The 12481-nt window shown below is 46.6% G+C and overlaps 2 protein-coding genes across 5 annotated transcripts in view; one reads left to right on the top strand and one right to left on the bottom strand.

Moving 5' to 3' along the window:
- Window positions 1–1022: 1022 nt before the first annotated feature.
- On the bottom strand, window positions 1023–5980 carry SNRNP35 (small nuclear ribonucleoprotein U11/U12 subunit 35). Its single transcript, XM_047827089.1, has 2 exons — window positions 5860–5980; window positions 1023–1879 (listed from the first exon to the last, which is right to left on the bottom strand). The coding sequence occupies exon 2, from the start codon at window positions 1874–1876 to the stop codon at window positions 1136–1138; it is 741 nt and encodes a 246-aa protein (XP_047683045.1). The 5' UTR covers window positions 1877–1879; window positions 5860–5980; the 3' UTR covers window positions 1023–1135.
- Window positions 5555–12481, top strand: part of RILPL2 (Rab interacting lysosomal protein like 2) — a 36960-nt gene continuing 30033 nt past the window's right edge. The window contains exons 1-2 of one of the 4 annotated variants that reach the window (XM_047827093.1): window positions 5555–5915; window positions 6642–6808. The gene's annotated coding sequence lies outside the window, so the exon portion shown is untranslated. Of the gene's footprint in view, window positions 5987–6142; window positions 6809–12481 lie in introns of those variants that run through there. The other 3 variants (XM_047827092.1, XM_047827091.1, XM_047827090.1) reach the window with 3 other exon arrangements.

The raw sequence follows: 12481 nt of genomic DNA on the forward strand, positions 1-12481 counted from the left end.
TTGGGACAGAGAGAGACAGAGCATGAACGGGGGAGGGGCAGAGAGAGAGGGAGACACAGAATCGGAAACAGGCTCCAGGCTCTGAGCCATCAGCCCAGAGCCTGACGCGGGGCTTGAACTCACGGACTGCGAGATCGTGACCTGGCTGAAGTCGGACGCTTAACCGACTGCGCCACCCAGGCGCCCCAAGTGTCACTTTTTTTAAAACCACGTGAACAGCCTGGTACTCAAAGCCCTCAGAAGAAGTTATAGTCGATATGATCTATGCAGCCCTCCTACAGCTGGGAGGCCAGGTGTCCAAGAGGGAGAAGACACATCAGTCCATCAGAACCAGACAGAAACCTTTCACTGGCTTTTCCTCATTTTCATTTCACTCTCTTTGGAGCTTCATCTTTTCAAAGGGCTGGAAGGCTGCCATAAACCAGAACCCCATAGCCCTGCAACTTTGGTTTTTCACTTTAAATACCAGCCTCCCTGCCAAAAAACGGGAAAAAAAGGCAGTCAGCATTTGGCTCAAGAATGGAGTTCTATTTGTTCAAGGGTAGCTGATTGCTGACCTAGACCACTGCTCACACTGGCTTTGGTACGAAGGTCTGGACGTTCTCCCTGAATTCACTTTTCTATCCCATTTTCATTTCAGTTCGGCAGGCCTGTACGCTATACATATACAGATGGGAAAGATATCACTTTCCCAACAATCTAGCCAGATTCGGGTTCCCAGGAGTCAGAGCGATGCAAAGGATTTTCGGTCGTCACTTCTTTTTCGCCAGCCCCTCAAAACGGTCAATTCCAACAGACAGGAGAAAAGGAGAATCGCAAAACAAGCTCTCTACTGCCAAATTAAACCAGAGTGGTGGCTCCGTACACGTGCCCTTCTGTATGGCTGCCGGTGAGGACACGACTGTAATAAATGTAATGGGTCCTTAGAACTACAAGGTGAAGAGGAGAAACCCCGTAATTATCAGCGTGTTCAGCTTAAACCTGGGTTCTAGACTGGAAAGAAAACTCAACTCCAGACCCCATCACCACCAACAAGTTTTATTCAAGCACTGGACGTACACTTTGTATAAAAGCCACGCATCTCTCTGTGCCTCCGCGGCGTCTTTGTTTGGGCTCTGGTGGTGCCGGTGAGCCTCTACTTACTTCGGTCCCTCTTCTCCCTCCCCTTGGCTCTGTCATCTCTGAAGTCCCTCTCTCTCTCCCAGTCACTTTCTGGCCACACCCTGGTTGGCTCTCTCTCCTGCCATCTCTTCTCCCTGCCTCGGTCATGGTCTCGATCCCTCGTCCGAGAGTCCCAGTGTCTCTCTCGCGACCGAGATCGCTCTCGCTTTTCCCTTTTTACCTCTCTGTACTGGTCGTTTTTAACAACTGGCAAATTAATGGGTTTCCGAAAAGGTCGATCCCGCCCCCCAAATCTCAGCTGCCCGGATTCCTTTTTCCCCCCCAGACCTCCTCCAAGGCGCCGAGGGATCCACCCTTTGAGGGTCCTTTCCAGCTCGTAGTCCACGAATATCTCGTGCTGGTCAATAACCAGGCCGTCTGCATCTCGGTAAGCTTTGATCAGAGAACGCTCCTCTTTGTATTCGATGAAGGCATAGCCTTTCGAAAAGCCCGTGACCAAGTCCCTCACCAGCCGAAGCCGCCGGATGTCCCCGTAGCGAGAAAATACTTCCTTTAACTTCTCCTCTTTGGTCTGCAGGTTTAGTCTCGCCACGAACAGGGTGAGGAGGGGGTCTCCCGTGACGCCTTTGTTGGGGGTGTATCGTGCCAACATTGCCCTCCAGATAGCGCGATCGTGTGGGTCTTCATCGGTGCCGTCAATGCTGCCAGCTTTAAGCGGGTCATACTCCTTGGCGATGGGCATCCAATCGTTCATGTTCTAGGAGGGATCACAGCAACCTTTAGGGAGCACCTCCTACGAGCTACCCATTTAATCCTTACAACAACCCCACGAAGCAGATACTACCATTCACCCCTTCCTTCAACAGGGAAGGAAGCACGATTCCCAGGGCCTGAGGCCTCCCAGCTAGAAAGTGGGCAGAATGGGGATCAAAGCCAGACAGCGGGGCTCCAGGATGCTCTCACCCGCTGCTCCTCCGTCCCTCCCGGGAAGAAGCAGAGGGCATCGTGCTTGAGTGTGGTCCATCTGTGTATCAACCAGGTTATCATCTCAGGGCACTTACCAATTATATTATAACGTGCAACACGGATCAACATCCAGGCTTGCCTTTCAGACTCTAAAATGGCCCTAAGGGGCACCTGGGTGGCTCAGTCGGTGGAGCGTCCGACTTCAACTCAGGTCATGATCTCATGGTTCGGTTCATGAGTTTAAGCCCCACATGGGGCTCTCTGCAGTCAGCGCAGAGCCGGCTTTGGGTCCTCTGTCTCCCTTTCTCTCTGCCCTTCCCCCCGCCAACATAAACAAACATTTAAAAAAAAAAAAAAGGTCATAGGAAAACCAGCCTGGAAACTGCTAACGGAAAATGGTGTTTTTAAAAACTTTACTACCAAGAATTTCGAACATGTACCAACGTAGAGAATGGCATAACCCTCCACAAACTCATCACCTGACTCTGACCAACACATACCTAGCCTGGTTTCATCTGTGCGGCAACTCACATCCCCATTCCTAGATTACTCTAAAGGAAATTCTAGATATTACATCGCTCATCTGCAAATGTTTTGGTACGCATCATTAAAAGAATAGAAAGAGAAGGACGTAAAAAAAAAAACTACAAGGGAAAATGGTGCTTTTAATGTAGTATTTTGCAACAGGTAGCAAAGCTAAAACTACAGTGATTCAGCAACAGCAGGCTCTCAGGTTCAAAAAAGAATATGGGATTTCTTCCCAATTCCCTGGCTGATAATCTGTTTATGCCTCTAGGCATGGGAATTGATTGCAATGGTAATTTTAGCCTGCAAGCATACTCCAATTATCTGATACATGATAATTTTTTTGAAAGAGGGTGGAAAGTTTAAGTTCAGAGGAGAGGCTGATACATGGTAATTGATTCACATTCTGGTGAATCTGCTGGAATAATACTTGCCAACATTTCAAGACACTGCTACTGCTCACATGACCACCTCCGTAAAACTTTAGAGCCAATACTGAAATATGTTACCTTAAAACTAGGACTCCAGGGGCGCCTGGGGGGCTCAGTCGGTTAAGCATCCAGCTTTGGCTCATGTCATGATCTCACGGTTTGTGAGTTCAAGCCCCGTGTCGGGCTCTGTGCTGACAGCTCAGACCCTGTGGCCTGCTTCGGATTCTGTGTCTCCCTCTCTCTCTGACCTCGCTCCCCCCAACCCCCGCTCTCTCTCTCAGAAATAATAAATGAATAAACTTATAAAAACAAAAACCAGGACTCCAGGAACCTGGCTGGCTCAGTCAGTAGAGAAGGTGACTCTTGACCTAGGAGTTGTGAGTTCAACCCCATGCTGTAGAGCTTACTTTTACAAATAATAAGGATTTGGGCACCTGGGTGGCTTAGTCGGTCGGACGTCTGACTTCAGCTCAGGTCACGGTCTCACGGTTCGTGAGTTCGAGCCCTGCATCAGGCTCTATGCTGACAGCTCAGAGCCCGGAACCTGCTTTGGACTCTGTGTCTCCCTCTCTCTCTGCCCCCTCCACCACTCACGCTCTGTCTCTCTCTCTCTCCCCCAAAATAAATAAACATTAAAAAAATTTTAATACAAAAATAATAAAGATAAGAAAAATGTAGGGCTGCCTGGGTCACTCAGTCGGTTGAGTGTCCAACTTCGGCTCAGGTCACAATCTCATGGTTCGTGAGTTCGAGCCCACGTCGGGCTCTGTGCTGACAGCTCAGAGCCTGGAGCCTGCTTCGGATTCTGTGTCTCCCTCTCTCTCTGACCCTCCCCTGCTCACGCTCTGTCTTTCTTTCAAAAATAAATAAACATTTAAAAAAATTTTTGTAATAAAAATTTAAAAATTATAAAACTGGGACTCTGTCAAATTTATATAGTAATCCTCATTCATAACATCTTCCCATGATATTTATTTATTAAAATATGGGGCATCTGAGTGGCTCAGTCTGTTTTCCGGAACGCACAGTAAACATTCTTCAGTCTAGTGTCTGCTTCACTTTATCTCCAGATTCTACGACACTGCCTGATAAACACCGGGGAACTGAACTAACTCCAATCAAAATTCGATGAAACTTTTCTTTTGTCCAAATCGGACAAAAAAGATGACTTCATGGCGAACTAAGAGCCAAAACGACTTTATACTGTCTGCCACCAAACCGGAAAAGGAGGTATATGACTGCCAGCACTAACCAGCAACTTTGGAGGAAGCGCCTCTCTGGCACCCTTATCAGTGAAAGGATGAGGAACAGCTAGGGCAATGAGACAAGAGAGGATTTCCAGGCCCCTCTGGGCGCTGCCTCTAACTCTTGGGTCTCTTCTCTCTCATGGTTGGAATTTCTCCCCATTAGAAAAAAAAAAAAAAAAAAAAGACAGAAAGAAAGAAAAGAAAAAAAAAAAGAAAAAAGAAGAGAGAGCGCGATGTTGACTCTCTCCCTGCTCTAGTGTTCTCTAACAATCCCATATGCTACTGGCCCTACCACTCTGGGCCGCACTCCCCACCCTCCGTCACAGGGTTGCAGGAAAACAACAAGGCCGATAATAATAATTATTGCTAACTTGAAGACGTAGGAGGTGCCAGGCCCTATGCTAAGCACTTAACTCCCCTCACCTCCCCAAACTGTCAGGATCTAGGTTTTACTATTAATGCCATCTCCGGTGAGGAATGAAAGACACAAAAAGGCTTTCTTTTGGGGGGCGCCTGGGTGGCTCGGTCGGTTGAGCGTCCCACTTTAGCTCAGGTCATGAGCTCACCCTTCGTGAGTTTGAGCCCCACTTCGGGCTCTCTGCTGTGGGCACACAGCCCGCTTCAGACCCTCTCTCTCCCTCTCTCTCTGCCCCTCCCATGTTTGTGCACGCTCTCTCTAAACAATTAATTAATTAATAATTAATTTTAAAGCAGTAAATGCCAAGAGAGCAGCAGGCTTCACGGCTTCCCATTCGTCTTTCTGGGGGTATTCCCTCCCTTGCCGCATTATGTTGAGGTTTCCTACAGTTTGTTTGGATTTTTAGATTCATGTCATTATTTCATAAAACGGGGATGAGATGAGAGAGATGAGTGGTGGGGGATGGAGGCGGAAGGGGCAATTAATCGTTAAAGACATAAGTGTGGAAAGTGAAAAAGAACGCTGGATCCGGAGACAGAAGACCAGGTTTAAGACCCAGTCCTATCGTGGGAAAAATTTAAATCATCTGTAAAATGTAGCTACATGCCACTCGACTAGGTTTTTGTGAAGATCAGAAACAGCAGTGTCCGTGAAGGTGCTTTATAATTATACATTACGATACAGGTCAGTTAATTAAGAGACCACCGAACAAAGCGTGCCTCTCCTTACTGACTCCGCCGAGTTCGGATATTCCCGCGCTTCGCATCCGGGTAGGAAACAGAACTGAAGTCGGACCGACTGAACTCTCCCGAGCATGCGCAGTGGCGCGGTGGACGCGAAGGCGGAAGTCTGGGGGAGAGGGGGCGGGAAGCCTGCACCCCAGTAGCCCCGCAGTGCCCCCGCCTTGACCACCGGCCCTCGAGGCTGGCCCTCCCCGACCTCTCGCCTTTTCAGTGGGCGAAGGGGAGAAAGGGTCCTTCTTCCACCCCAGCTCCCGCCCTCGCTTCCCGCAACACAACCCTAAAAGGGCTTCCCGTTTGCCAGGCTTCAACATGGCGGCCCTGACAGGAGCGCGCGCACTGTCCGGACCGAATTCTCTCGTCCTTCCCGCCGGAGTGGGCCCCGCTGCCACCAAGCTGCTCCCACTCACCTCAGAAAGGCTCGGGATCTCTTCCCTCGGAAGCCAGCACCAGACTCGAAACGCCGGTAGATCCCTCTTGCCCGCCTGAGCGGAGCTTTACATTGGGAGAAGCAGATTCGCCACGGGCAGTGTTTTGGTGGGTTTTTTTTTTCCTTTTCCGTTTTTGCTTTTGTTTTAAGAAATTTAATCCACGTGCGTTGAGCGTCGACGGTACAGCATCCCCGAAGAGAATGAATTTTCCATTTTTCTGACTTTTTGCACGAAGACAGAAACTGCTAAATGGAACAGTGAAGTTGAAAGAGTACCGAAAGTGCAGTTAGTGGTCTGGGAGTGGCCGAATCGCCCTCCGCAGCGAAGGGATCTGGCCGCGCAGCGAGAGTGTCAATTCTCAGACGCAGTTTGGTAATCGGGTGGTGTAGTAGCGTCTTCAAAGGATGCGTGTGCTGGTTCACACCAAAGGAGAAAAGGGGTCAGGGAAGGGTTGACAACCCTGACTCCATCTTGCGGCGGCCACCATTTTGTGGGGTTCCCCGACGAGCCGCCACCTCTTGAAACCATGATAAACATCCTGAGGTTTGAACACCCGGGACGTTCCCCCGTCTCGTAATAGTGAGGCAAAAGAGGTCAACCGATTACTCGGCAACCAGCTGAATTTCCAGCTGAAATTTCTCCCTCGTTGGGGCTTTAAGCTTTAAAAACAACTCTGCGGACGGGCACATCAGCTAACTTGGACTGCCCTTCCCAGTTTGCAAACCCAAAGAAAGCTTTGACTCCTTTTCACTCGTTTATAGGCTCGCTCCTGAGGTTTTTGCTTAACAGTTTGGAGCCGAGTTTGGGATATGAAGCGACCTGGACAGCTCCTGCGGATCTCTGGACCTGCAGAAGCGAGCACCGCAGCCCGGGGTTGCTTCTCTTCCGGCGGCTCCTATAACCCCGGGCTGGGAGTGGGGGATGACAGGTACGGTCCTCTCACATCCCCGACCACCCACCTTGGTAGAATTCAGGAGACTTTTCTGCTAGCAATTCAGGGAAGGATTCTTCCAGCGCAGAATGGGTACCAATCTCTCAGAAAGAACTCTTACTCACCAGCCATCTGGGGCCCAGGGAGCTGTAAGTTTCCTCAACCTGGGCTCAAATCACTAAAGATCATTTAAAACCTCCCTGGTCCCGTTGGGCGCACCTTTGGTATCCCTAAATTGGTGTATTTAAGAGCACAATTGGAAAGGTGAAATTATCATACTTCCCCAAATCAGTGGAAACCTATTTCAATTGGTACGTTTGGAAGTAGCCTCCAAAAGAACAGACTCAGCTCTGGCCTCCGCAAAAGGAAAAAAAACCTCAATAACCAAAGAAAGATGAAAAGGATTAGAACAACTCAATACTGAATCAAAAATGACCCACTCCTCTTCCATCCAGTTCCCCCCGCCACCCCCCCCCCCCCCCCACTGCACACCTTCTGTTTCCTCCAGTGTATGCAGGTCTTTCCAACCTTCATATTCTTTGAAATTTCTCCCTCCCCAGCCTTGCCACCATCCACACTCCCAAAACTAACATCATAGCCCCTTTCAAAGTCAAAGGCACTAGCCCTAATCCCAGTAATCTGGTCCTCTGACCCTCTGGTCCTAAACAGAACTTCTAAATCTTGCAAGACTTTCCTAACCCTAAAGAAAATCCAGAAGAGTTTACCCGACAACTAATTTGGACTGTCAGTGCCTATAATCCAGGCCCTTCTGACCTTTACCAACTAGTACGCATGCTTGTTGGACCAGTATAGGCCCAAGAATGGATAAATAAGGCTGGATGGGAAGACCCCCTACAGGATTTAAAATTTCCTCATAATGAGGCCCTAGAAAAAACTACTGATATAGTTGCAAATTTAGTCAAAATGATTCCCCATATGTGGGGACCTCAAAATAAATTAGAAGGCAGTACAAAATAAATAAATAAATCCTGAACCTTCCAAAAAGGAATACTTGAAATATAAACGATGGTTCCAAAAGAACAAAAATCTCAAAAACCATTCCTTTATCAGATTTGAGGACAAAAGGGGGATTTTTCCCTTTCTCTTAGCAAACACCTATAACATTTAGAATGAAGATGGTTTTATTCTTATAGACATTAGGGCACCTTATTCAGTCCTCAGCCGCAATTTATTTTCCAGTCCCCTGCCTCAAGAATACGAAAGCATCTGACCATGATCAGGGTGCTTAATCGGCCACCAACTATCCCATTATCTCAACCCCTAGATTTATTCTTGGCACTTAACAAGGCAACCATTCCTTTTTATGGGTGCCCTCATCCCCAGCACTTTTTTTTTTTTTTTTTTTTAAGTTGGCTCCATGTCCAACTTGGGGCTTGAACTCCAGACCCTGAGATCAAGAGTCACATGCTCTATAGGCTGAACCAGCAAGGTGCACCACCCCCCTTTCCCAAACACTTTTCTTAGGAAGAAATTTTTTGCAGGCTTACTGGGCCCATATTTCCTTTGACCAAAAAAATGAAATGCTATTAGATCTGCCTTCTCAATCTTCAGAATTCCTAATTCTACTGATCTGTTCAGGACTGCCCCCCAGTCAGTCCACTGCCCCCCATTCCTAAATGCACTCCCTGATCAATTGTGGGCCACCTCTTCCACTGATATATGACACATAACCTTGGTTCCCCAATAACTATTCAAATTGATCATTAAAGGCCTCACCCAGGGGCGCCTGGGTGGCTCAGTCGGTTAAGTGTCCGACTTCAGCTCAGGGCATGATCTCACAGTCCGTGGGTTCGAGCCCCGCGTCAGGCTCTATGCTGACCGCTCAGAGTCTGGAAGCCTGTTTCAGATTCTGTGTCTCCCTCTCTCTCTGACCCTCTCCCGTTCATGCTCTATCTCTCTCTGTCTCAAAATTAAATAAACGTTAAAAAAATTTTTTTTAAATAAAGGCCTCACCCAATATTAAGCAGTACTTATGGCCATTATAAGAATAACTCCTGTTATCAACAAAGGATTGATCATCCCCATTACTAGTCCTTGTATTACCCCCATTTTTCCAGTTAAAGAGCTCCGTAATAGAGGAAAGTATCTTGTTCAAGACCTTAGGGCAATTACCAGTACTGTCATACCCTGTCACTCTGTTGCTCCTGACTCCCACACCCTCCTTTCTAATATACCAGCTGCAACTACTGCTTTTTCTGTTGTTCCCTTATGCAGTGCCTTTTTCAGCATCCCTGTCGACCCCCAAAGTCAGTATCTTTCTACTTTTGCGTGGAACAATCAACAACACATTTGGAGAATCCTACCCCAGGGATATACTGAAAGCCCTACCTGTTTCTCTCAAACCTTCCATGCTGACCTACAAGATCTTGATTTCCCTGGGATATCTACACTTTGCAATATATAGATGATTTATTATTATGTTCTCCTACCCTAAAGGCCTGTGGCACTGACACTAAATGCCTTCTGAAGCAATTAGCCAACAAAGGACACAAAGTATCTAAAGATAAATGACAATTCTGTTCTGCCTCAGTCAAATTCCTAGGCCACCTTTCTGCCAGATAGGCTAAAAATAGAACCAGACAGAATTACTACCTTCACCCAGTTTCCTCAACCCCAAGACTAAAAGACAATTACACGGTTTCCTGGGTCTTGCTAGATACTGTCGCCCTTGGATTCCCAAATATTTCCTCATAGCTCAACCTTTATACTAAGCCTTCCATACTACTACCACTCCAAACCTGATCCCATGGTCTTAAGAAGCTCCTTTGTTTTTTTTTTTTGTTTGTTTATTTGTTTATTTAAATAATCTCTATACCCAACGTGGGGCTGAAACTCTACTTGAGATCAAGAATTGCATGCTCTTGGGGCACCTGGGTGGCTCAGGTCATGATCTCGCAGTCTGTGAGTTTAAGCCCTGCATCGGGCTCTGCTGACAGCTCCGAGCCTCGAGCCTGCTTTGGATTCTGTGTTTCCTCTCTCTCTGCCCCTCCCCTGCTCGTACTCTGTCTCTCTCTTGAAATAAATAAATATTAAAAAAAGAAAAAAGAAAAAAAAAAGAGTTGCATGCTCTTCCAATTGAGTCAGCGAGGTGCCTGCCTTTATATCTTTAAAAAACAGGGGTGCCTAGGTGGCTCAGTCGGTTAAGCGTCTGACTTTGGCTCAGGTCATGATCTCACTGTTCGTGGGTTCAACTCCCACATTGGCTCTGCACTGTCAGTGCAGAGCCTGCTTGGGATTCTCTCTGCCTCTCCTTCTCTCTCTGCCTCTCCCTCACTCACACTTTCTCTCTCTCTCTCTCTCTCTCTCTCTCAAAAATAAATAAATAAATTTAAAACCAAACAAACAAAAAGAACCTCACCTCTTCTGCAGCTCCAGGACACGCTAATTACCAACTGCCTTTCTTTGTTTTTGTCCATTTGAACATCCTTTCCCAAAGGCATGGAGGCCTACAATGCCCCCAAGGGTATGGCAGTCTTCAATTAGACCCTGTGGCCAAAGGTTCACCTCCCTGCCTCCGTGCCCTGACAACCCACCTGTATACTCATTATATGAGTATACTCTATACTCATTACTGCCACCAAAAAACGAACACTAGATTCTCCCCCATAGGTATTAGGCCTACATACAGTTAGAACTCTGTTAGACTCCCACCACACACACCTGTCTGCCAGTTGACTTAGAAAATTGGAACTCTGGTTTCTTTGCTCTCCAAACGTTTTAGTCTCTCATTGTCCCCCTCTCAGTCCTTCTACCTTATGTCCCTTACCCCTCCAAAACTCAACTGAACACATCCTGTGACTGCATCCTTGTAACGGACTCATTACTTACCCCTTGATTAGACCTTCATGAAATTCCCAAATACAGGTTTTGGGATTCTCTCTCTCCTTCCCTCTGCTCCTCCCTCATTTGCTTGTGTGTGCTCTCCCCTCTCTCTCAAATTAAATAAAGCTTAAAAGTAAAATAAAATAAAATAAAAATGTTTTTAAAAACTTACATATTAAAACTACTTGACACCATTCTCCTTCCCTCCAGCTTATCTATTAAAAGTTCAAGCCCGTTTCAAACAAGATACCCCTGAAGCCAAGGTCAATCATTATGCTGACCCGGCCACCAAAGATGTGACACTTCCAACTTCTGCTTCACAAATGTCCATCTGTATGACATATGGGGCACAAATAAAATGGTCCTATGGGCACAATACTGTTGGAAGCCATCTCCAACTATTGCCCAACAAATATTTCAAAATGTACAATTTAGCCCCTTGCACAATCCTGGGAAACCATATCACACTGCATTAGGTCAAGTTCCTCTTCCCAGTGGCCTTTTGACATCCGGCAAATTGATTTCATCCAGCTTCCTCAATGGTAATGATCTGTGTGTTTCTCACCAGACCAAGGCATTTCCTTGCACTCAAGCAACAGCAAAAGCAGTGGCCAGAAACCTATTAGAAAAAAATCATTCCCGATTGGGGTATTCCTTGACAGCTACACGGTGATTGAGGAACACATTTTTTTCTGGTCATACTGTCTGAGAGGTCTGCAAAATCTGGCCATCTCTCAACATTTTCATTGCACCTACCATCCTCGATATTCAGAGGATTAGTTGAACACTCTAATGGCATAATCAAAACTCAGTTGGCCAAACCAACCTCTGCCTTTGGTCTACCGCAGCCCAAAGCTTTGCCTCTTGTCCTTTTAAATCTAAGATCTACCCCTAATGGAAGGGCTCACTTGTCTCCATTCAAAATCATCACCGAGTGCCCTGTGAACATAGTTGAGGATCCCTTGCCCTCTACTTTGTTATAAGGAGAAATTCTTCGGTACAGAATATATATGGAAGGCCAAATTTGTTCAAGATTCATTTTAAAGAGTGCTCCTGAGAGACAAAATACTCACAACCTTAAGCCTGGAGATCTAATATATTGGAGGACACATCAACTTAGAGATTCTTTACAGCTGAAATGGAAAGGACTTTATCCGGTATTGTTAACCGCCTTGGGTGCAGCAAAGCTACAAGGGGCTGACTCATGTATAGACTCATGTTTCTCATTTAAAAAGGGCTCCAGATTCTGAAAACAACTTTCAGAAACCCAGAACTGAAGGAGACAATGTCTGATCCCAAAAGCTGATACCCAAAATTTAGGACCAAGCCAGAACCCTCCTTTTACTTGAATTCTCATTTTTTTCCTTTTGTCTTGTTTCCACCACCCAAGATAGGCCTGAAGTCATTCGTGACTTCTGCCTGCTCCGTTGGTTCGAGTTCTTAACTGAAGACTTCCTTATTAACTCTTAGGTTTTAATAAGACTTGACGCTGGGGCACCTGGCTGGCTCAGTCGGTACAGTATGCGACTCTTGATCTTGGGGTTGTGAATTCAAACCTCACGTTGGGGATAGGGATTACTTAAAAAAATAATTTTAAAAATAATAATAAGACTTGACACCCTATAGTCTCTACCCTTTGTTCTCAACTCCTATACAAATTCAAGATGAAACACCAGTTAACAATATTGTTACTACTAAGTTCCATCAAACAGAGAACCGCCTCTGATTGGAATACTAACTCCATTATTAAGCTGTCCCAACCATAGCCCAGGGGATTCTCCCCCACCCCCGCTGAAGAATTGTTGCGTGTCATCATAACCCACTCAG

This window comes from Prionailurus viverrinus, chromosome D3, assembly GCF_022837055.1.
Source record: "Prionailurus viverrinus isolate Anna chromosome D3, UM_Priviv_1.0, whole genome shotgun sequence".
Taxonomy (NCBI): domain Eukaryota; kingdom Metazoa; phylum Chordata; class Mammalia; order Carnivora; family Felidae; genus Prionailurus; species Prionailurus viverrinus.